General features: G+C 43.1%; 1 protein-coding gene and 1 long non-coding RNA gene across 3 annotated transcripts; one reads left to right on the top strand and one right to left on the bottom strand.

Annotated features, from left to right (window-relative positions):
- Nucleotides 1–4,744: 4,744 nt before the first annotated feature.
- Nucleotides 4,745–12,364, top strand: LOC147799205 (uncharacterized). Its single transcript, XM_087137071.1, has 4 exons — nt 4,745–5,602; nt 6,762–6,897; nt 10,639–10,801; nt 11,985–12,364. Exons 1-4 carry the CDS (start codon nt 4,926–4,928, stop codon nt 12,128–12,130), a joined length of 1,122 nt encoding a protein of 373 aa, XP_086993197.1. The 5' UTR covers nt 4,745–4,925; the 3' UTR covers nt 12,131–12,364.
- Nucleotides 12,365–19,742: 7,378 nt separating this feature from the next.
- On the bottom strand, nt 19,743–25,261 carry LOC110989443 (uncharacterized). Of its 2 annotated transcripts, none has more exons than XR_002599613.2 (4): nt 24,885–25,261; nt 22,687–22,855; nt 21,447–21,703; nt 19,743–20,355 (listed from the first exon to the last, which is right to left on the bottom strand). It is a non-coding gene; the product is annotated as an uncharacterized LOC110989443 (long non-coding RNA). The 2 variants fall into 2 exon arrangements; XR_002599612.2 differs by having other exon boundaries at nt 24,871–25,259.
- Between the last annotated feature and the right edge of the window lie 797 nt (nt 25,262–26,058).

The raw sequence follows: 26,058 nt of genomic DNA, 5'->3' as shown, positions 1-26,058 counted from the left end.
AATCCTAGACGAATGTTTACCAGTCACATTAATTCACGCCCTGTGCAAACTGTCAGCGGAGCTTTGCAGAAACCAGCTAAACATCATTTCCTTGCACTGCATGCACTGGCGTATGATTATATTTGGTGACTGACGACATCAGGTCAAAAGTGGAAAAATCTGCTTAGGCCTAATCCCTATTATCAGTCCAATCTGTTGACGTCATGCAACGTGTGAGTTTCATCATCACAACCATTTTACTTTGAAAAACAACACGAGGGTCAAATTTTTTGAGACGTTAATTAATTAAAGAAGGAGAACAAAGTCCAATGTCCGCGAGACATGTGAAGAAAATACAAAAGCAGCCAGTAATGATAATAATAATAATAATTTGTTATAAAGCGCCCTCCATAAAAATTATCTCAGAGCGCTGTACAATATACACTACAAACTATAACACCCAATAGGCCTTCATTTGAAATAAACATAAAACCATTTTCACTTATAACTTATCTCAAATAAATATTATATGATGCTGAAGCACGTATTGACAGAGGCAGGGCATTCCTAAGTCTAGGTGCGCAAGCCTGTAATGCCCTGTCACTGTAAGACTTATTGCCCACTATTGGCTGATATAAGTTAAATTTCCCTGTGAATTCGATCTCAACTGACGACCAACATTGTGAATGTGTATATGTTCTTGCAAATAGCAAGGAGCCAGACCATGTACATGTACATGTACATCTTCTAGTCTGAGCATATGCATGACGCAAGTCTTCTGTATGGCCTCCTATTCCGTGCACCTTTCTGATGTACGGTTCTGCAGGAGGAGTGTAATGTATGACAACTGTATGTATCCTGAACGTCGCCCCCTACGTTCACATGGTGTCAGCTTTTCAAATTTTCGTCCACGGCCGGGCCAAGTCATTTCCCCAGTTCCCGGCACAAATTTTCGCCACTTTTGTTGGGAAAGAAAGTGTTTTTCCTTTTAATTATAGGCATACTATACACTTTTTCTTTCTGCAGCATCCACGCGACTTTTCAGAAAACCTGGAACATAGGAAATCCTCGGAGTTTGGACCTCATTGTTTGCACACAATAGTGATAGTATGGTATACAGACCTACGCCATTATTTCTATGCGTCTGGGCGCAGCTGTTGCGGACACTGATTTGTTTAAAAAATTTAGACGAACAAAAAAAAGGCTTAATTAAGCCTGTAATTAATTTAGACTCAGGCAGTAGTGGTGCAGGCCATTCTTGTGAAATTACGCGCGCCTAAGTTGTCAAAAGTAGTTCTAAGTGATCCAACCGCTGATCGCACAATGACGTCTCGAAAGATGAGACGACTTCTGTTAGCAGTAATTCTCGTCACTGGAAACTGGGCGTTCTTCAGTACTATAGTACTCCTAGACACCATCCATGTGCTCCTCTTCCCGCCCGGAGACCGCACGCGCGATCGTCCAGCCGCGGCAGTGCCACCCCACGGGACGGGCGAGCCGCCCGTCACTCTGGGTCGCGGAAGATACGCCGCCGGATATTTGCAATCAGAAATTGGAAGGGAGACCTCAGAATCTGACAGGCCCAGGTCCCGACTGCGAGATGTAATAGACCGCGAGACCAACGCAATCCCATCTTGGCGAAGCCGACAGGAAATTGTGTTCCTGCAACAACTCAAGGTAGCCCACGACATGACACTCGAAATTGTTTAAGGAGGCCTATGATTTAATTACACGTATTGACGATGTGGTTAAAGGTGGCCTACACCGTGTCACGATACATAGGCATATGGAGGAAATGTAGCCGTCCAATTGGGATTCGCGCTAAAAAAAGTACGGTCCATGATTCACCTTTGCTCGGAAAAGTTTTTTTTAAATTGGGATTACAGCGTTTACTGATGTCCCCTATAACGTGGCGCAGCCCCCTAACGTGACAAACCTATAAGTTTTTGCCTCAAGTGTTTATTGGACCACCATTTTTACATAAAATTTCATAAAAGATTAATAAACTCCCACCATTCTGGTTTTATAAAACTCGATTTTGCGATATGCAAAGTTCGGATGGAATTTTATTTTGGCCCCGATTTTCCGAGTTTTTGTGAGTGCAAAATGAACTCTTCTAAAGCGCGACCAAAATACGAAAAACACTTTCTATCAGATTGGCAGTTGGGTTTGTGAGTAAAAGTAACAATGGTTTACTGGAATTAATCAACTGTAAATAATTTCTTCAATGTCAATGTGGGATTTTCTGAGAAAGGTTCAAGTGCGCCACGTTATAGGGGGGCACTCAGCTAAATACTTGCCCAATTTCTGGACGCCGCCGTTTTTGAATTTCGGACGAAATTCCTGACATTAAAATTGTTGACAAAGGTTGAAAAGCTTGCATCGTCAAGCAAGCAGTATCAAGTGGATTTGAAGTTTGTCAACAAAGAGGTTTGGCAATTGTACGGGGAAAATAAAGCGAACGTCGAACTTCGCCATGCTGGGAACTCTTTCGTAGTGCAAACTGTGAAGAGGGGTTTCCTGTTTGCGCGTATCTGTCTGTGGGACAGGTCATTAAGGGCCCGTTTCTAAGGAATAAAGGCTTCACCGTTACCGCTGGTAAAATGTCTTATGCTAAAGACACCGTATCATTTCCCTGCATCATTTTAATAATGACTGATTATACCTGTCGGCCAGGAACACCACATTCAGCGTCCATTGCCATTTGATGCAGGCACGAGATACCGTAATGTGCTCGCAGTCTCGCGTTGTCGTGGTAACTGCTAGGAACAATCATCTCATTCTGCCCGACTTCAGACTTGTGCCGCAAGTGATTCATACCTGATGTCTCCCACATCATGTGGGTTGGGTAATTTCCAGCTATCCCGTTGGTCGCGATATCTTCCCTCGTATATAGCGCAGTCCAGTGTCAGGGTTTTTAGATAGCCCATACGGCGCTTTAACGTTGCACCCAAAGGGAAATTGGATAGTGCTATATACTCTGGTTGCAAGCGGTTTGATTAAATTTATAGCTCTGTCTCTGCGGAAGACAGAATGGAACCTGTCATTTTTGTCCATTCGTTTTGTTCCCAGACAATTCAAAACATGAAGTGCTCCGGGATTGAACTGTGGTAGTGTATAACTAACCCTGCTTTGTTTTCTGCACACGTTCATATTTTCAATTAAAGAAATACTACCAAATGAAATATTTTGATAAAAAAGGCCCTAAAGAGAGCAAAACAAAGAATTAATTGTTAAAATGCTTGAGGGGTACTTAATTTATGGATAATAAAAACAAACTGCAACAGGTTACACAAACCTTTCTTCAAAGAAAAGAAATCAAGCATAAGGGTTTATGCGTTAGTTACAGATCATTTTAAAATGATCTCTTGGCTCCCCCCAACATGTTTGATTTCGGTTTTGCTTTCCCTTTTCACACCAGCGTCATCCATACAGTCTGCTCTTTTCACGTCTCGTGTTTGTCTTACCGTGGCTGCTAAAACTATGTCTGGTCGTCAATACGAAAGACAACCATTACGATCACCTTCATCCGTGGTCATCACAGATCGACGGGGGCCTAAAAATTCACAAGGTGTTAAAATCCCACACAGCCATCAAACACCAAAAAATAATACCTACTGCTAGACACTAAATGAAGACACAACCCTTGTTATAAAATCCATTGGACAAAATGTCCATTTTGAACGAATTCGAGGTAAAATCGGGATCCAACGAAAAGGTGATTTTTATGCAAATTCTGGCCGCCCAAACAAAATGTAGGCAAAATGAGGCCAAAGGTTGAGTTACAAGAACGGCAGTTATTTTGTCAGGACGAAGCAGTTTGGCAAATTTCTTTGGATGGCTCATCGACAAAATTAAGCGATTTCTCAGACGCAGATAACGTAGTGAGTCTACTTTGAACAGGGCCTTTCACGATCTGCAGGGCCTTTAGACCAAATATGAAAAGGGCGTTTCTCTGCGTTCAAATCTCCTTAATTCCGAGATCACTCCGAAGACATTAAAATGGTCCATTATGTGATCAACGCATGATTGATGGCGCAATCGGGACCACTGTATATTTGTGTGTTACCAAATGACGCTGTTTACGGCGTGGTTACGAGGCAAGTGGAGCAAATTTGTTTCCCTATTTTTATGGAGCAGGGCAATATCCGTTCTTGCGAGCATTAAGTGAGTTCAGATTTGAACGATACTGCATTTGTTAAATTGCACGTTCTTTTTTCTTGACTGAGCCATAAATGGCTCCTACGATTGCAAACGACCTCCAGTGGACTGTTCACAATTAAAGTGTTGCTGCACTGAATTTTTCTTTGAACTAATTTTTCTGCATCTTTGTACGTTTCTTCAATACATGGCAACTCTTTTATCACACTCCCATTTGGCTAAATGCCCTGAAAAATGCACACTTTTTAAACGATTAAAATTATCCATGTTTTCCCTGGCTACTGAGGGCGCTGCTGCAGTATAGTCATAAAGGGAAGACATGTCTCTGTACACAGGTGTGTCTGTTCAAGTGGTGGACCCAGAATGTACTGACTGATAACAGTTTTGAGAGAGTTTTGTAACACAGGCTTCTTCCTGAGGCGCGCCATTGTGAATCGCAGCTGTATTAACTGGGGGTACATACTTCCTTCAGAGTAGCACTAAAAACATACGAACCGTAACTAGTGCAATGTTATTTTGTTAATTTCAGGATTGAAACAAGAACCATCATGGGGAGGGGTGGCCCCGTTCCTCCTCTATGTGCCAATGTCCCCAGTGGTTGAGAATGGGGAAAGGTGATTGTTCTTTTTTCTTCCCCCCCCCCTTTTTTTTTTAAAAAGAATCTGACCAACACAACAGTACAACCCCGAAAATCGTGCACCGGCGCTCGGAGAGCGATAAATGGTCAGGAGGACGTCGGCAGAAGAGGCCAATCGCCATCCTCAGAGAAGTTTCTCCTTCCCGTCATGCTTGGCAACCAGGGCCCTAACAACCAACTCCAGGCCTTCCGATTTGTCGCTATCGTTGCCAGGGAGCGTAACTACACGCTGGTCTTGGCGCCCTTTTTCAACCATCCGGGCGTGGATGGCCTCGACATGCGGTGCTTCGATGACACTCTCGACCCAGGGGCCATCAACCGTCTGGTGCCAACCGTCACAATGGGCAGGTTCCGAGAGAAATGCCATGGGCGTGTGGATGCCGTTGTAATCGGGACGAGACTGAGCGGAAGTGGGCACAGACAGGGGCAGCATCGCGGTCTGGAGCTGTATGTGGATGGACAAACCCAGACATTCGCAGAGATGACTGGTATCCAAATACCAAGCATTGTCTTCCATCGGAAAAATCCTAAAACCATCATTGACTTGCCACAGGACACGCCATCCCACGCTATCATGCTGAAAGAATACATAGACTGGTACCCGACGGCCTTCCAGTCCGAATCGCGATGCGTTGCTTTTGTATATCCGTATGGCTTACTCGGCAGGCTCCCACATCAAGAGTACCTGCATCTCTTGGTTGGTCACCTTAACCGACCTAGAGAAATTAGAACTTTGGCTGGAACTTTTTTGCAGGGAACTGGAACCAATACAAGTGATTTCATCTGTGTTCACTGGAGGTTCAACAGCGAGTGGAAACATTTCTGGTAAGCCGCCAAAGGAAGTCGATAGATGATGAACACGAAAGAATAAGTACGGGAAACAATTTAGAACCTTTGAAATGATTTTCCAGTCACCATCGGTCACCACTATCTTTCGAAAGGGGTTTATTTAGGGGGCATTGTTTAAATGCGTTCAAGTTTAACAGGTTAAACGGCTGGTATTAGGCTGGTGCTCGTGTGTCACTTTGGGCTTCTAGGTAAACATTGCGCATGCGTCGAGCAAGGGTAACCGGTAATTTTGTGCTAACATGGAGTTTCAGCTTTCGTGAAACAATATTGGCGCTAATGTGAACACATGATGCAGTTATTAGCATAAACTCAACATCAGAGTTGAAACACCTCAGCGTGTGTTTTATCCCAACTCTTTTTCACACTAATTACAGATTTATGTTAACAACGAATCTGACAGTGTTTCCTTTTATTTCCTTGGTACAATGTCACAACGAAACCTTCCTCTAAACGATTTCAAACACAACTACACGCAGTAAGCTCATTTGTGCCATAACGTATACTTTGTCAAAATTTCGAGTATGTTTCCAAAGTTCCTTTTTTATGATAGACATTTTAAAGTTTGTTTTTATGAAATATATTTTTCCAAAACTTAAGATAATTTTCAAGCGATTAATATTTCTAAACTTGTTTGAACGAATTCTACTTTCCGAAACATTTGATTTCAAGAGATATATTTTTTCAAGTTTGGTTCTACAAGATCTATTATGAGAAATATATTTTAGGTATAGCCTACACTTGTGTCTTATAAGTTTGCCACAGTCATGCTGCAAGAACTCCGTCGTTTATACTTGAATTTTACGAGAGCCGAGTAGTTACATGGCCACGAAATAGGTTGTATACATTTTCAAAAACCGATGTGTATATTTTCATGTTCGTTTTTAAATACATACTTTTCAAAAGTTTGATTTTATGAGATCTGTATTTGAAAAAAGTCATTTTTAGGAGGTACAGTTGTTTCCTATAGAAGCGTGTCACTGCAAACTGCGTTTAAATGACTTACCTCGTTTGAATGACTGTCTTTCCGTATTATTATAGAAAGTGTTTGCAAGAGGGTAATCTTTTTACGTGTCATATCCTCTCTCATGTTAAATTCTCTTTCAAATTTCCTTGCTATACTCACACGCCATGATAGGTGTCCTTCCCACGGAAAGCCGATCTGTGTCACTCTGACCACCATGACTGTTGCCCGGATGGCCGAGAGACTTGCTCGTCTGATGGATCTCTATCATCTTGGTGCCTTGTACTTTGCCAGTCCGCCGGGACAACAGGTGAGTTTATGCACAAGGTAAATAGAGGAAAAAAGGGACAGGCTTTCGGCTCGCTCAGCTAATGGTATGCTGTGAAACAGAGAGATATCTATTGGTGCAGTGCATCGTCTCTACAAGTCGACAGCAGAGGCGGTCATACTGGGATCAATCGGTCGTGAAAATTTTCGCGTGCATGGGAAATATGAGAGCGGCTGGGAACATCTAACGTAGTGCGGTCGCACATTTCATGATTTAATGAAAGTGCGTCAATGTTCATGCCCGGTTTTGAACAAGCCAACGAGCGACCAGCTGTCTCTGAGAGGTGTTTTCAATGAAATAATTTTAGATTCACAATTCCAACACAAAAATGTATAAACCTGACAGTGTATATTCCCTCGTTGTCATGACAACAGCATGCACCTCTGTTGTCCACAAAAGCATGGACGGTTTGAAATGTTATTTTTTAAAATTATTTGATACATTGAAGAAGAGTCGAGTTGCACAAAGGAAAACTTCATCGCCTAGAACAAACCTTAGGAGTTGGTACTTCACGCTTATTCCTGACTTCTGATCTCGTGAATAAATGCTCATGCAGCTGAGACAGTAACGTGACACTTCTTCCCGGTGAAGCTGGTGCCAAGGCTGATGCTAAACTAATAATGGTATTGAACATGCTAATCCCCGACCAGGGCCACGTGTAAACACGCACTGGATAGTTCAGACGGCAGCAGAGTGATGGTACTTTATGATCGGATAGGATACAGACTAGTAAGCAAGCACTTGGCAATAATCCAAAAGCAGATTAAAGGCATGAAAACAGCCTTCAAGCAGAAAACACCTGCCAAGAATACGAGATATTTTAGTCAGCGTGTCGCACTAACATTGACCCAAATGTACTTCAGCAGTGCATGTCCGTAATACTTGCAAAGCAAAGTGTTAACATGAGTGTTCAGAACAGTGCTAATAAACACCGGCAACTTCGCTTCCATCGATCGAACTCAGGTTGAATTAATTGTCCTTGATACAAGAAAATGAAAATGACAAACACAATTTTTTTCTTTTTTTTGTATAGATGAAAATAATCTTTACTCGTATTATTCTATTAGAGTGGTGCAAATAGAGGGATTTCACATTAGCGCCGTCTGCGCATATCTGCATCGAAACCGAGGCTCTCTGTGTTGATCTTGCTCGAGCGCGCCCGCGGAGTCGACACAGTACACGCAGCATTCGGTTCGTAAGTGTGATGCTACTTCAGTTTAAACCACGCCCACTGCACATGCAGATACACGACCACCGCAGGTACGTTAGTTCGCAGTAAATTGCCGTTATTTTTCTTTGGATTTTACTTGTGGAGTCATCCAGAAAGACCCTTCCGCAAAAATGTGCAGCCTGAAAAGTCTGAATTTAACATACCTTTATGTATTTTGCATCTTGACTCCTCACTTTCAATCGTCTGATTGTAAAAAGAATTGACGCTGACACATATAGCCTCGTTTTCAAACGCGGAAATGCGCAGATCGACGCTAAAAGCGTCGAATTGCGATCCCTCTGTAGGCTTAATTTACAGTTGAATACAGGGGAGACAACAGCGACCAGGCGCTTCCAAAAGGGGCAACGGTTTAGAAATATAATGACAGAACGGCGAGTTATGGGGAATATTCCATTCCCATTCCTCCCTGGGCGTGTACAAGCCGCCAGATGCATCCTCGCCCCCTCAGAAAGGCAATAGAGGCCGACCTGAGGAAATTTCACATTTTTCACCCCCCCAAAAATCTTCCTTGCCCACAAAAACTGGACATTGAATCCGCATTGTCAAAATATTGTACACTCTTTGTTGCTGTAAAGGCAACTATAGTCCCGCGTACGATCGTCAGAACATTATCATTGTAATCTCTGAAAGGTTTTTGAGCTCCCGTGATAGACAAGTCTACATGAAGAACAGACATGCTATCGTCTGGCTTTTCAGTATTTGCAAGGTTGATTGGGAATATGATCCAACGAAGTAAACAAACATCGCAGAGCAATATATCGACGGAGCCGCTGCACCTGTGTCATTGAAAGGTAACAGGTGCAGGAAGCCAACCGAAGCAAATCAGTTTGTTTTTTATAACAATCTAATTAAATAAATGCGAGCGACGCAGACTAGAGACAAATTGGACACCCCTGTCGACCTCAGCATTCGCGTAGGAAAATTAAACATCAATTAATTATGGTATCAGTGAGGTCGAACGTTGAACCTCACGCCAGTACGCATCACAAGGACATAATGCAAACTCGCAAATGTGCACTTGGAGGCTAGATCTGACGACAACACCCAGAATAGAGAGACAACCTCCTAATCTGACTGATTTAGCACAAAGAAAATGATTGACATGGGAAATATCATGCCATTGAATTTTAAATGCATATCTGTAGGTAAACCTCACCATTAAGAATAAAGAGAAAATAATAAGTGTCATTACAATACGTGCAGTAGTTACAATGATCTAGTCGTCGCACTGGATACCATCGATTCTAAGCAACAGACTGGTCTTAAAAGGCAGACAGACTTACAAGAAGTGCACACTTGCTCTCTCCATTTTAAGAAACCTTTACTGCGAAGAAATTGTAATCGTGGTACTACGAATGCACGCTGTAAAAACAAGCGCCCATCATAAACACGTCTTTGCGTTAATTGGAAACTTGGAACTGTTTAGCATTAAACACCTTGTAAAAAACAAACGCGTATCGGTGATTAGAAAGGTTACTACTTGATAAACGTGTTTGTGTGTCTTATTATAAATCCCTGTATGTGTTCCGTCTAAATTTAGTAGCACCTTAAAGAGGCGGGTTTTCTCTGTTGTTCGATCGCCTCTGAATTCTCACGAGATCGCTCAGATGGACAATAGTTTGAATTTTGTTTGTAGAGATGAAAGTGAATTGTCAATTTTTTAATGAGTGTTTGAATTGGTCTATACACGCCCCACAGCATGTTGTACGAATGGAACTTTCCCATGAAATATGCAGATTAGATAGGCGCATGCGCGCTGCTACCGCTGGTTGGCAAGCACGACTGCGGTCGACCGGTCTCTGTTGGCAGTGTAGGAGGAATGCTGTAACCATAACCTGGCGCATTGAGGGTCAATTAACACCCTATTACAGCCTTTGTCTGATAACTCAGCACGCTTTTCTCGAATCAAAGTGAAGTTGCCAGTATCCTGAGGTTGGAAAGTAAAAATTCCTTGTCTTTAAGTTTGCTACTCATGTCAAACTATGCTAATACAGAAACAACGTTAAGTGCTCAGAATTGCGCGCATGGAGATTTGTATTGGCACGTCATAGATTTTGCCAACCAGAGGTTGCGCATGCGCATGCCTTATCTGCATATTTCATGAACGGTCCTTTGATTCTTCGGTAACCGTTTCTCTTTTGAATAACTTACACCAACGGCTCAACTTTTGGGTGATTAAAGGTTCCCTTACTCAAAGTTATCTGTAGAAAGATTGAAAGTTCCCCATTTCTCTTATCTTTGTTGTATCGGCAAATTCCGATTACGGACAGCCCTGAGGAGTTTCTGTGGCTCTTGCTTAATACAACAATTTATGGTTTGGAACTATTATATTATTCACGTCCGATTGCTGATGAATGTCACCAGTTGCCTCTCGTGAATACTGGCTCGTTTCTTCATGGGAATAATCGCCAGAAGGAATTCTCCCTGACGTTTATCGTGATCATCGGAATTTTTTTTTAAATTTTGCTGTGTCTTTGCTGTGTTTGGTACAGAAAGCTGCAATGGCGGCAGCTCTGAAGCGCGCCGTCTCCCCGTTCTACTCGTCTGAGGACATCACCGAGGCGCTGTGGGACTCGGCCAGGGATTACCTCTCCCCCGATGGCCCCCTGAGAGATCAGTACCGGCTTTCGCTGCTGGAGCAGGAGATTTGCTCGCGTAAGTCGGCATATCAGTGGAGCCCCTGAAATGCCCGCTTCCCCTAGGTAACTGACCATCCCTAACCTGTGGAGGAATAATCCGGAAAACAATTTCCATTCGTGTGCATCAATTTAGACCATGGTCTGGTAACGAGAATCCAAGCGATCAAAGACCAAAGCCCTAACGTGTCTGATAATTCATTCCTTGAGTGCAGAGTATTGATAAGTAAGGAAATCATTTCAGTCATTAACCCCCAACTCTTTCTACAAATTGAGCGTGAGAAAAAAATGGTTTTCGGTCGAACAGTTAATGTATAATTGAACGTCAGTAATCTTTTATTTTAGGAAGTCTTTACACTCTTTCGAGCAAGCATGATTCCAACCACCGGCTGTAGATCTCATACGCTCTGTCAAGTGAGCTGTCAAAGGGTATATGTTGTATATTTGCACGTTTAGAGCGAAACATTGTACGCTTACCTGGTGTGAGAGGTCTGCTCACCTAATCTGCTCACATACGACATTCCCAGGTTATCCGGTCTCAAGTTATTACGCCGCTTAATATTAAAATGCTCATAACAAAGGCGTTTTTCCTCAGCCGCTCAACTGTTCATGACTTGGCTGTCGAGCGAAACCTCGCGCGCCTTTCTATTGCTCAGTGGGTCGAGCGGTGGACTGTGGTCCATTTAAAGCACTCCGTAGGTCGCTGGTTCGAATCAGGCTCGAAGGAAACATTTTTTGTGAACTAAAGGGGGGATTGGTGCTTTGTGAGCTAAGAAGCACAAATTACTCGGCTTGTCAAAAAGATATTGGTTGATAACCCTATTTTTTCAGACTTTTCATGTTGAGACATTTATGCTAACAAAAGTGTGGTGTCATACAGGGGTCTATACCTGGAGCCATGCGATAGCCCGAAGTAGCGGCTTGGCAGTCTGTTGTATTAAGTAAGTGTAGCAGGGCCATGTAGCCTCTTGACACTTTTTCTGGACAATCTGTGGCACGAGAGGGGGCTTTTTTTTAATGTATAGCGACCACGTGACATGGATAGAAAACAGAACTTTCTAATCAACACGCTGAAAGGACGGCAGCATCATTCCTGGCCAATCTTGGTGTCTGTAGATTTTCCTGACCTACGAAGGCGGGCACTTACATCGAATGATATCTCTTTTGGATAGTTATGAGATGACGCCCCTTGTCTGTTCCAGGATCGAAGCTGTTCGTCGCAAGTGAGCTGTCCTCTTGGTCTGACAACGTTGTTGTGGAACGCCGAGCACAAGGGTTAAGAAGCGTTTACGTCATGGATGTCCTGACTGGTGACGAGTTCCGAATTGGTAATACTCTAGAATTGTAGCGGCGAGATATTATGCAACATGTGACTATATAGTGTAAGTACAGAGGTGAAAACAATAATGTTTTGTAAGGTGACATATGCAATGTCTCATACAGAACGCTTTGAAAGGTTTAAATATTTCAGATGTAGTGTTTCAAACAGGAGGTAGGTAATTACCTCAGGAAATTGTTCTTCCCGTTGAACGACTGTCAAACGTTTACTTTTTATTACAAACAATAAATTCGCTTCATCTGATTTCCGACTTACTTAAGTCTTTAAAAAACGCCGAAAGGTTCCCTAAATTTAGTTGTTTCTGAACTCAACAGATGTTGCCAATTGTCCCCAAAATTTTCAACACCTTTACGGCAGGGCCAGTACCGCATAACTCTTCAGAAATGCCTCCATGACCAGAAGGAAAGGTGCTGCTTGTACAGGGCGACTCGTAAAGCCCTTTTTTCATCGTTTGACCTCCAAGTACTTTTTACCATGAGCACAAAGTCGTCAAACATTGGGAACCATCCAAATTACAGACAAATCTCGATAATCTTTCTGTTTGGTGGCAACAAACTGAATATTATCTAATCTTTCCATGTGTCGTCAAAAATAAATTTCCTGAAAACAGAGGTTCAAAGACCATCATTTTCACTGGACCCCGTTGGTTTTAAATAATGTCTCCCATATGATGTAGCTGGGTATCGCGGTGCAGAGGGACCTCAAGTGGCCATGTCCGCCCTCTAATGACGGCAATGAAAATATACCTTTAAATTATAATAAATTTGACTGCATCTAAAACTATCACACTGGCCTGTCGTAACCTGGGATCTTTCAAACCTCAGCTCGAGTTCAACACGTGTGTAGTTTTTTCCAATATTTCAACATCTTTTCTACACCCTGATTTTGAGGATACACCACAAAACGTAGTAATTATGCATTTGCACAACGTACACAGCAAGATCTACTCAGAGTCTGTACCTTCAGCCTGTTCAAGGCTTTACTCGCATGATAGTACTATTCCACAGTTACATCTTTCGATTCTTTGTATCAAAAGGCTCTGATAACCCGAACTAAGCTGCTCTGCTAACGAAAGCACTGTGACAGCGGTAGTTTGGAAGTGATGGGCCGATTGCTCGAACTACTCGGCGGCTTCCGTAGGCGCATAAGTTTCAGCCGTATGCTATACGGAGCCATTCAGACGTGACCTTCAGTGCAAAGGAATATTCGGACGATAACCCATTGGGAACAATAATCATGATGATAAGACATACCAAACTCCGTCGACCACAGCTTTCATGGCCTCCTGCTCGGCTTTTTGGGGGGATAGTTAGCATTGTCATCTCCAAGACGCCCGCTGCGTCAAGTCCTTGGTAAAACTGAATCAAACCCTTAAGCTCGCTCAACATTTCTGTGTTCAATTTCGCACGGGTATTAATTCGTGACTGATGGCTGAAAACGCCGGGACAAATTGCTCTCAATCCTCAACAAGCGAGGAGTGATGTTACCTGGGCTGAGTTAACGAGCAGGACATCAGAGGGTCACGAGGAGATCGACTTCCGGGCAATGAAGCCAATTCTGCAGGTAAGATTCTGCACGTAAACCAACCAGTACAAGAGTATTCTCTTCCACATAAATACGAAATCGCAGGGAGCTGAAGACTCGCCGTCTCGTGCTGCCCTTTCCTGGAAGGCTTTCCACTGAACAGCAGTCCCATGTGGTCTGAACGAAAGCTATTGCAGAAGAGACAAAGTGACTTCCTGCCCAGAGAGTCTATTTAATTACCGGCCCAAGTTCAAATTAGCGACCAGGTTTGGTACAAATCGACCGGGTTTAGGTCCAATTGACCTAGTTTCGCTCCAAATGACCAAGCGCCGAGGGCGCTGCTTACTTAATGTGATGACATACCTGTCCTCCCATTGGTTACAGGTATTTTATTAACACCAACGGGTAGCACTTAATACTATACTGGGGGCCTTGTAAGGAAATATCTCGTTATTGCTCCTTAAAGGGGCTGGAGTTTTTTTTTATATGGACAACTTACATTTTTTTCGAACAAGTAAGTTAAATTTTCCCACGATAAAAGACCAAAATACTATTATTTATGCCAATTAAAATTAATAGGCTCAAAGTGTTATAAAAAATAGAATAAGAGCCGAGAAGACGACAAAACAAACATAAAATGTCAGTCAATGGTGTTACGACGCATCGGGCATTATGTCCTGCTGCGCGTTGACCGACACCACTTCAAAGTGATTAAATGCAAACGACAGCATCTTATTGTTTTGCCAGGAGCCTCTGTACACGATAGATATATTGCTGATGATGCAGGATACCGGCATCACGCAGTGGCTACACGTTGCGTGCAAAATTAAAAATCGTTCAGTGCTCCATTATGTGCCCGAGCTGGACTAAGAGAGGGCGCAATTTTCCTAGCCACAGAGGCTCTTTTGGTACTTGTATGGACGACTACGAAACGTAGGCGTTGCAGTCGCAACGCTACCAACAAAGAACACTCCCTACCAGCAAGGCTTTTCTCAACCGATGAGGGGGTGCTTCTGCTCAGGGCGGATTGCAATCTATGCACACTAGGAGCGTGGATTCGAATGAGTCCTGTTAGATCTGAAAAACTCAGTTCGGTGTAAAGATGTTCGTCGGAGCGGGTGGAGATGAATAAGACTCGCTATAGCTCCAGGCAATAATCTGTATACCCATCCGAATCCGAGAGCCTTAATCCCGTCGTGAAGTTCCGAACAGATCCGATATCTCACGTGGCTCATTCCGATTCCGTTGGGAAAACGACAAAAAGTGCTGAATCCCAATCCGACGAAAGCCAAACGGTTAATAAGAATTCGATGGCCAGTTCTGGAAGTCACCAACTGTTTTTAATATGAACAAAAATTGTATGACGCTGTTGAAGACGTAAACATTAATTGTCAGGAATGTTTGAGTCTTGAGTAGGTCTCATCTGAGAGAGAATGGGCAAAAATTGTAACAAACCTTACGGCAACTTTATAAAAAATCTTAACGCCATCCAATCTGTAATATTCATAGGAACTCACAAAATGAAATAGAACATGGCAGGACAACCCCGGGCTAAACATAGCTAGACCGGGGGAAAAACGCCCTTCCTTCCAGAGAGGTACATAAGATAAATGCATAATGTGTAAGATGGGATCATAAAATACATAAATTACAAACCTCATTTCGGCCATAGGGATGGGTCTGGTGACCGGTTTTAGGACACAGCCTGGACAATGGTTGACGACCTTACCGATTTTATAGTTTAACAACTAGTGCAAACCAGTTAATTCATGCATGTTAAAAGCCAATCCAAAAGAATGCTCGATTTTATCAGACTTTGTTTACTATTACGGGAAAAAAGAGTAATTCAAACCGGACCAAATCCAGCATTTCAACAGTATCAGTCGTAATCCGATCCCAATTTGATAAAAACCACGTTCAGTCCGAATCCAATCTCAGGTCGGATTTCGATCTCATGTTCAATGCAGATCGGATATGCACACCCTTGGGGCGCTTGCCTGTTTGTCATTTTTTGGAGAAGACCGATTTTAAAAATTCTCCTCGATGTCCTTTAGAGAAAAAGGGAGGCTCTGGAAAAAAAAAGAGGTGTGACGTAGTAATTATGGGTTCCGCCAGGCAATTATTGGAAATTTGAAATACTCGTGTCCCACGTACCCTCAGCTCCAGTATAGATTTTTAGTGCCATTTTAAAGTTGGACGGATTTATTTCTTTTTTTGGGGGGGGTTGCGCTAACGCTTTACTCTTCATCCCAAAATCGTTAGTTCATTGCCATGATCAAATAGCCGACAATTTCTCCCTTTATTTTTACACTGTTTAGAGATTTTTTGGCACAAAATTATCTTGAACTTCATCCGGACAAAAATTCTTTGAGGATTTTTGGGTCATTGTTTTCTGATTTAGTCGAGTGTATAAAGTAACGTAAGATACGTGGTTGCTGCACGGATGTACATAATAAAGTTTGGACCCTCAAAGCTCCTGATTGGTTTATTGGTTGAAGCCACAAGAGGTCGTGATGTGGCCATTTTGCCGTGCCTAAAGTTTCAACCAACGCTAACCTATAAACGGGAGCCTGCCACGATCTTTGATATTTTTGTCAAAAATATCCAATAGTTTCAATGAACCAGATTCGATGACTGCCCGAGGGTTATTGTAGGGATTGGTAGGGACAAACTCTTGCAGATGATGTTCGTGCCTTCCATAGGTATAGCATTGGTTTGTTCACAAACTTTCGGAACGGCGAAATGGCTGTCACTTTACTTCCGCTATGTAGCTTCAACAACGTCCACATCACGCATGTTGCATTGCGGGTCCAGATTTCACAGTATCACAACGGTCTGTCGGTTGTTGCGTCGATGTTTTCAACAACTTACCGTAGATTACTTACAGATCTAGAGAGGTTTTCTACCAGCCATGTCACATATTTTCTACGACCAATGACTGCCAGATTTCATTGTCCAAACTGACTGTCCAAGTGACTAAGTATAGATATTGGTAGGTTTTGGTCACTCATTAAACCACACATGGGCCAACAAGGCCTTAAAATAATGAGGGTTACAGTTTATGTAACACATACAATGCCATTCGTCCTACTGAGTTACATATGCAACGCATTGATGTTGGCGAAAAGTCCGCCAGAGTGCTTATCTTGTCTTTAAGTGCATTTCCAATTTGCGCGTTATGATTCTGTAGTAAACGACACAACTATTCCTCAAATTGATTTCAGGAGGGGGTTCTCTGTATTGGTAATGTCATTAGTGAGCTAAAAATGACGCACACAACCCTAGTCACTCTCGTTTCCAGCAACTGTCTAATTTGGTAATGAAAGAACTCGTTTTATCTCGTTTCATACTAAAGGCTTGATAACAACGCACGGGATATCATTAAATTGAACACCACAATAGCCTGGAAAGAACTCTCTAAAAAACTCCCAGGTCAAATTGACCCAGAAATGTGTTCCATTCGGCGTGACCCTTTTGTCCGGGTGAAATTATCACACAGAAAGGGTTAAATAGGACCCAAAAGGGGGTCAATTTTGACCGAGAAAAGGGTCACGCCGAATGGGACCCAATTCTGGGTTAATCTGACCCTGAATCTTTTGAAGTGAAAGAAGCAAACTTGAACTGGAATGAAGATTCGGTGTCGATAAAATGTAATTCACAGACAACACAACACGCACCCAAATGTCAATAATAACAACTGTTTCTTTTCTTGGTGAAACATGCACAACAGGGCCCTAATCTCAGAAGGAGCGGAATTGCGGAAACTATTTTGAGTTACACTTTCACAGTTATTACATGCGACGTCATTCAATGATTTTACTCTTGCGGGATAAGGAGGTCCATGGTCCAATTAGTGAAACTACATTGTAAGTTTGTTTTCATCCCTACAGTTGTATGGACTTGCCAGGGAGTCGTTTCGATTGATCATTCAATCCGGTTTAATTAAAATGGCCCCGATTTACTCTTTATTGGATGTGGCCCATGTACATAACTCAGACGACTATTTGAGTCAACTGTTTCTGAGGAAACTAGTTTAAGGCTTTTTTTTTTTTAATTTTCAAAATGCTATCATGACCGCTCAGGAAGTTAATAGACTCATTTACAATGAGCCAGTATATGCTTACAGAACTTAAAGGGGATTGGCCAAGTAGGCTGAAATTGACGTTATATAATTGTTTTCAACCGTTTTATAAACAATAAGTTGGATTAACCCCTCTTTAATGTCATTAAATCAGCAAAGCTTGGCGTTTTCTCTGGGCTTTTTTCCGTCTCCACCTGGGCTCTTCGCAAAAATTTATCAAAATCGGTCAATGAGGGCAGCAGACAAATCTTGGCAAAAATGTGACGTCATAGGACGGACTCGACTTTTCAGACCAGAATGCCTAGTTCCGGCGCGAAAGTTGATTGGTACAAGGAAGCGACACGCAGTGGACGGTGAAAAAGTTGTTCGAATGGAACACCAACTTTGACGAAGTAGGCTAGCCTATAACCATGGACAAAAACTTACACCCCCAAAGCACTGAAACACGCAACAGAACAACCAAACTGGCAAAACAGACTAAAGACAAGGACGGCAATCTAGCTTTCCCAGTAGGCGGTAGGCCCTAAAGACAAGTCCCAACGCAACGTCAACCCGTTTCGCGTCACCTGGTTTTCCCGGGTGTCGATGATAACACGTGCCTGTTTCACTTTAAAAGAGGATTTATCAAACATCAGCAAATACAGCTGTCGATTAGCCAATGGTAGGACAATTACGTCTTTTCAGAGAGACAAATTTTTATAATGGTGCAGGGAAAATCATTACTAGTCAGTGTTTTTACAAGGATGGATTTGCGCCGGGGACCACTGAGCTGGCCGTCCCTCCATCCTTGGAAATAGTTGTTCGCAGTACCTGCTGCTACATCTGACTCGAACCAGCCAGCCGACACCATTAAGCTCGGTGGTTAAGCCGTCTGCACTAGTAAGCAAGAGGTCGTGGGTTCAAGTCCTACCCGAGTACGCTGATGAGTTTTTTCACAAGCCTTCGGGGCAAACACTGGGTATACATGCGCACGTGTTGTAATACACGTCGGGCAGGGCAAAACCCAGAATTACTCAGTGTTTTGTTGTTGATCCTCCTGGTCGGCGCCATGCCCGTGGCCAACAGCCTCGAGTTGCAAAATCTCTTCCCGAGTGGATTCTGGTTCGATAAGACAACATTTCGTGTGCCTCATCGGCTCCTTCAATGTCGCTTTCTTCGTCAAAATGAATAAGACGAACAAGACAACTGATCGCTGTCAAGATCGGAAAAAGCATCAACGCTGAAATTATCGTCGCCACGATTATTAGCGTCGGGACGATTTAAAGCGACGATAATTCCAGCGTTGATGCCTTTTCCGATCATGAAAGCGATCAGTTGTCATGTTTGTCTGACACAATGGCACGCGCTAACGCTACTGCATGAAGTACATGTCGACGCGTCGTTGCGTAACAGTAAACAGTCGCCGGATAAGGGACTCCGTCCTGTGACGTTACGATTCTTGGGAATTTCTTTAGACTTTTTCGGTACGCGACGGCTGTTGTTTAGCTTTTGCTCCCAGAAGGGAGTGGAATAGGGTCGTAAAAACTATAATTTTAAACATATTTACGCGCATTTTGAAATTATGCAGATGTATTTTCTTGTTACATGTATGTTTGGTGTATGACTTGTGTTGATGTATTTTTACAAGAAATCTTCCCAGCACGACCCATCCCCTGTAATGTTACTTAAATTTGAAATATTTGGTTGAAATAATTAACCACTCCAGAAAGGCTTTTTTTCATTTCTAATAAGTCTGTAATCTTCTAAAGAAAGGGTCTGCCAAACTGTGGATGGATCAGAAAATAATGGGGCAAACGAAAGCGTGTTTGGGACAGGGTAGACAAAATCTCTGGCGTCCTTGAGCTAACTCGTACGCAAGACTTCTGTGTCGTTTTTATGATTTATCTCATATAGGATTAAAAGTACAAGTTATATTATTATTTATTTCTGGTAATGACAGCAAAGATTCTTTAAAAGCGCCCTTGGCACTGTTCGCAAGCCTGAAGAAACCTGTAGAGAGGAGACAATGAGAATATCTCGAACTTATACGACTTTTATAACTCTCCATACGAACGAGTCGTAACTTGTTCGTAAGACTTAATCTCGTATAATTTACGTACGACCAAGGAATCAAGTTGCACTTTCGTCTAATTGTACGCAAGACTTATCTATGTCGTAGGTACAAAAAAAAGTTATACGCAGGGGATATAAGTCGTAGGTAAGAGATGTATAACTGGTGCCACGCATGTGCTGCATATTCCGTCCCATGCTGCATGTAGTCAACTCTGGCTGGTACGCACCCTCTTGAACGTCTCCAAAGTGTTAATTTGGTTGGGTCAAATTTCAAGCGTGTAATATGTTGAAATATCAACTTTGAAGACGGGAAGGCACAGGACGTAATTCAACGCGGTAATATCTATCTACCATCAAACAATCGGGTTGTCTAAACTTTTTAAGACAAACGTGAAAAATACAGCCTCAAGCTCATGGCATGAAGTTCCTATATTGGGGTTTGCAATTTGCTTTATCTGCCGGGAATTCTCTGACAGGGATCACACCTCCGTCATGACTGGGCGGCAGGCGACAGGATATGCACCTTTCTCCGCTGTCGACTGCCTCTCGAGTAATCCAAGCCCCTCCCAAGACAGACCTGAAATCAGTGTTGAAACAAAGCCTTAATTAAAGTGTGCTCATAGATTTTTTGATCGATCGATCGATTCTCTCTCGGCTTTTTGTGTGTTTTAATCAAAGCTCGCGAACTTGGGAATTCGCCTCCGGAACGATGACGCTGAGTGATTATTGACATCCCTGTATAGATAGAGCTGACAATGTAAGGATATTTGTCCATCTTGCTCGATAAGGAGTCAACGATGGAATGTAAATTCCACGTGAATTTTCCTGTAAAAATGTCACTGATAGGGCTTAATACTGGACATTTGTTTTCGTGAATAGCGTTACACAGTAGTAATGATTATTCAGCCCTTCCTGCAATCCTAAATTTCCCAATGATGCTGGGTTTGGGAAAATTTGGACTTCAACATCATCCCTCGGTTAAAAAACTCTAACAAGTCAACACTTGCGCTGCGCTTCATTTTTATTTTTAGTAACCAGTTACTGATTAATTTCACTGTGAGACCTGCGTTCCACTGTGCGTTTCACTTTCATGACCTATCTCGATCGCCATAGCCCAGGGCACGGACATTTTTACAGACGGGTAGGATTTCCAGCACAAGGGATTAGGTGTAATTAAGGCTGCCCTTGAATTATGACAGTAAAGTGTTCCGGGAACGCTGGGGGGTTGAAAGAAGGAAGTGGGAAGAGATCTGAAAGATCCTCATCCCTGGGCAGTCCGTGTGCTAACCTTTCCGTCGGAGGCTTAAACATACGCCAACAGTTTCGATAAATGCCTAAGAAATGTTGGTACTGTTCTGCATTTCACCTTTGATACAGAGCCCACGTTCTAAGGTAGACCGTCTAGTTAAAATAAAGTAAGAATTACTGTCACGTCTTTTACACAAAGTAGCAACATAAGTTGTATTTCTGAAAAGATACCACTTTCAAAAAGAACAGGGTCTTCAGCCACTTTGGTGGGTACCTACCACCCAAGGCAAGCACGCTAAGGTATAACTGATATATATCTTTGGACTTGCACGTTATCATTTGGTTCTTGTTTAATGAAATGCAACCCAGCTCAATACTTGGACAATGCAGGAGAATTAAAGAGTATGCAAAGGTACGTACCTGCTGTATAATCTTGGTTATACAAGTCCTCTGAAGGTGAGAATCAATTAGCGTTCTCGTGCTACACAGGCGGTGCACCAGTCTTCAAAAAACAATGACGTCACGTCCCACCTCAACCTCTGACCTATGACCTCTTCTCATAGCTCACATGAGGGGTGGGTGATCAGACTCAGAGAAACTGGGTGGGCCGAAAGTTCAAAACTAAAAACAACTCCCAACTTGAAGCTGCACTCTAGAATGACTTCAAGGTCAACCAACTACAAAAGAACAAGATAGAAGATACATGTAAAGAACTCTGAACAACAATAAACTTGCAAAATCGACAAGACAAGTATAAATTAAACACCAGTTAGACTAACATACTAACGTATTTACAATGAAAGTAACAGATTAACTTCAATAGTGAGAATCAAGGGATTGGGAATCAATCGTCTCAATAAGCTGGCATGACGGGTGGGAATCGATTCTCACCTTCAGAGGACTTGTATAACCAAGATTATACAGCAGGTAAGTACCTTTGCATAATCTATACTGCGTCCTCTTTCGGGTCGAATCAATTGGCGACTTTGAAGTCACCTCACTGAACAGAGTCCTTGCAACTGTAGAGGTTGCAGAGGGCCAAAGGTAAAATCTACTGAATGTTGACCCAACTGACCAACCTGCAGCTTCAAGAATATCCCTGTGGGCTACTCCTAAACTATGGGAACAACATGCTGCTGCTCCTCTTGTTGAATGAGCTTTGAAATACTCTGTATCAACACCTGCTAAGACAAGTATTTCCAACATCCAACGACTGATTGTTGAGGAAACTACCTTTCTGTGAGGTTTCTGATGACTGCTAAATAACTGGGTTTCAGAACCACGACACACAGCCGTTCGTTCCAAATAGTGTGCGACTGAACGTAGTGGACAAATATGTCCATTCTCAAAGGCTTCAATGCCAACTCCCTTGATATCATGGCCAGGTCTATGCTGCTTATGTAATCTGGACGGTACAAACTTCAGGAAACTATGCTATACTGATAAGTCCCTTATGTCAATGTTCTAAAGAGACCAAACCCCTCCTAGGGTAACTAACCCCAAAAGTAAGACATTCTTCATGGTATTAGCATGTTGGGAGACAACTGAGCCTTATGTATATGAGTACTGACTCTACATCCAAAATATGAGCATACTTTGTTCTCGGAGGGTTATGATTAAAACCCTTCACCAGCTTGCATATTTCTGGTAATTGACCAACCTGGACACCTCCAATGTTTTGGCGATACGTTGAAATGGTTCATCTATAGCAACCTCCGACGAAAAACCTTTCGCTTTGAACTGTCTCCGCAAAGCAGTCATGCCGCTAGGTGTAGGGAATTGCTCAGAGGATGTGGTTGACCCGAACGAGGCAAGGCGAGAATGTTCTCCTGGTGAGGGACAAGAATTGGTTGTGCTTTAGCTTATTTTAGCAACAGTGGGTACCAAGCTTGAGTTGTCCATATTGGTGCTATGACAAGAATTGTTGCCTGATCTACTTCTACCTTGCTCAACATCTGTGCTAAGAGACAAAAGGGCGGAAACGCATATTCTAATTGTTCTTTCGTCCATGATATTGAAAAGTTTAACGCGTTTATTGCTACTGCCCCCCGAGTCTGGTCTCCACGTTACATAACGTGGAAACTGATGATTTATCCTTGAGGCAAACAAGTCGATTGTCAGTTCGGATAGCAGTCTAGCCTCATACGTACTATTTGAAGAATATGAGTACTCAGCATCCATTCCAGTCTGTCCACAAACAGTCGTGATTGGGAATCCGCAATGAGGTTCTCTGCCTGGACTGTGGTATGCTGTGAGTGTGATCTCCCGTTCCAAGCAGCACTTCCACATTTCTATCGCAAGGTTCGATAGAGATGAGGTGTGCGTTCCCCCTTTGTGCTTGATGTGATCTGTTTCAGTTGAATTGTCCAACCGCACCAGAATATGGCACTTCCGTTTGTCCAAAACAAAGGACTGGAGAGCCAGGAAGGAGGCTAGTAATTCCAGAAAATTGATGTGATGCCCTCTCTTCCTCGGAGACCGTCTGCCCCCGTCTGTATATTGTTGCAGTGGGCTCCCCAGCCATGGGACAAAGGATCTGATCAACTGAGGGTGAGGCAATGAGATTGGTTTCCCGTTCCATTGATGCAGACACGTCCCCCACCACTGGAGATCTTGAAGGCTTGGTTCTGACAGAACTATTTGGCCCTGGTAAGATGGATCTTTCTGAACAGCTGCAATCAGATCTGCTTGACAGGTAAAGAATACTGGGGCTGGGACAACATCTCCTGATGTTGCATTCATCTTCCCAAGTAAGCTAGCAAGACTCTCTGCTGTCATTTGTGGGTTTCTGATGATCTGCAGACACAGACCTTCCAATTGTTTGATTTTCTTTTCCGGGAGACTCAGAGTCATCTTGATTGAATCTATTATGTGGCCAAGGAATCGAATTTGATGACTCGGGGTCAACTGGGACTACTCCAAATTCACCAACAGCCCCGAGCCTTTGAATATTTGGAGAATGTAATGCTTGTGAGATTGACACTACTTCTCTGAATTTGCTACAAGCAAAATGTCGTCTAGATAGATTATTAACCTCATCGACCTCTGGTGTAGATAAGAAACCACTGGTTTCATGAGTTTGGTGAAAAGGCGAGGAGCTGATTTCAATCCAAAGGGGACTACCTGACACTCTAGTAACACCCCTTCCTATTCGAATCTGAGGAATTTCTTGTGTTCTGGGCAAATGGGAGTCAGGTTTGCGTGGTGGTTGTTTCCTCGCCCTCCACCTCTGCGGCCCGGGTTCGAATCCCGGCCCGGTCCACATGTGGATTGGGTTTTCAGTCCCTATCTGATTCCGTGGGTTTTACCCAGAATATTCCGCTGGGGTTTTCATCCCACCTCTAAAACTGTAACTGCTTCTCACTGTCTCCTATCCACAGGTTTCTTCAGGCTTGTGAGCTACAGTGCCTAGGGCGCTTTTGAGGGATCCTTGGTGTCATTACCAGAAATATATAACATTACAAATAGTATGAAAAACCGTGATGGTAAAAACCAGTATCAGTCTTCGATCGTGCAATTCCTCTCCACGATCATAAAAGGTATCTCTCCCCTGCTGACTACGACCTTGGAGACATTGCCTGTCGTCATTACCACTTTCACGACTCAAAGAACGAAGGTGTGAAGTGCGGTCCACCTCTCTATCATCGCGACCCAAAGATTGGAGTCGCAAATGGTACCGATCTCGAGCATCATATACATGTGTGTCACGAGCGTGCAGAGATTCACCACGCGCGCGTGACACGCCGGCATGGTCGGCACTGACTGCCATGCCAGCACGATCCTGAACAATTACTTCTATCATCTCCAGAATCTACTGATTTATTAGGTGTGTCAGAATGTTTACCTTTGTCGACATACCTGTCGTCTTGGTCTGTGGCCATTACTTCTGGACAAAACTGTCAGTTAGCGACAAAAAAGGAGAACATTTTTCCTTCCGCAAAAAAACACCACTCTCGGCGCCCGCCGTGCAGTTATGAGAAGAGGTCATAGGTCAGGGGTTGAGGTGGGACGTGACATCATTGTTTTTTGAAGACTGGTGCACCGCCTGAGTAGCACGAGAACGCAAATTGATTCAAACTGGAAGAGGACACAGTACAATTATGAACAGGACGTTCCAGAAGTTGGTCAGGGTACTGAGCTACACGCCATGCTTTGCATTTCCCTCAAAACTGTGTATAATGCAAGAGATTAAAGCGGTCATCGTGCAGCGTCCACGCATGGCATACTAAGTACAAAAAAAGCCAATCTACAATACCCTTCATTATTGTTGCCTGCTGTGTAGGAGTCCATTATGTAACTGTTTTGTATACCCATGCAAGGCGAAGCAGAGGGTCCCCCCCCCTTGTTGAAGAAATGGTGCTTCGCTGTCCCCTACAGCGCATCTTATGGGACCATACGCTATACGTACGTAGTATCAGCGTAGGTACAACCTCGTACCCAATGTTGCGGTAAAACACACAAAGCGGGGAAACACTTTCAACAGGGTGAGGCAATGATCAAGGTACAATTAGTGCTCAACTATTCAAAATTCACGATTTGTTACCGTGGTATAACAAGCATACCTGTAATCGGGTTATGGGGACTACACATGCACAGGCTGAGATAATTATAGACGTTTTCAGGATCAAGATGTCACGGGGGCATTTTTCCCCAGAACCAGGTCTGGGCTTCCTTTAAGATTATGTCTCTTTAATGTGGGAAGGCCTGTACCCACAATTGGACGCTCTAATTTCACTTTTCCATACTCGTTCAGAAGCTCCTTTGGTATTCAAATCATTTAGGCCCTAACTACTGACTTGCCATTGCGCTCCACAGAAAGAATCGAATGCATAACGAAGCGCTCTACCGTATCACGAAAACCAAAAGAGCCCGCCTCTTACACAGAACGTGCCTTCACAGTGCAATTTACGGCAGGTTTTTTAAATACTGCCGTTTATTGCCCAATCGCACGGAATGTCAGTTCACAGTATAGGACAGGTCACAGCCAGACTGGCGATAATTTTGCCAGTGGCGCCTTGTCTCTTCGTAGCCT

The sequence above is a fragment of the Acanthaster planci genome, linkage group LG05 (genome assembly GCF_054643075.1).
Source record: "Acanthaster planci isolate LZ-2023a linkage group LG05, COTS_SCS, whole genome shotgun sequence".
In the NCBI taxonomy this organism is placed as follows: Eukaryota; Metazoa; Echinodermata; class Asteroidea; order Valvatida; family Acanthasteridae; genus Acanthaster; species Acanthaster planci.
The sequence above is the reverse complement of the archived record's forward strand: the minus strand, read 5'-3'. Positions and strand labels throughout refer to the sequence as shown.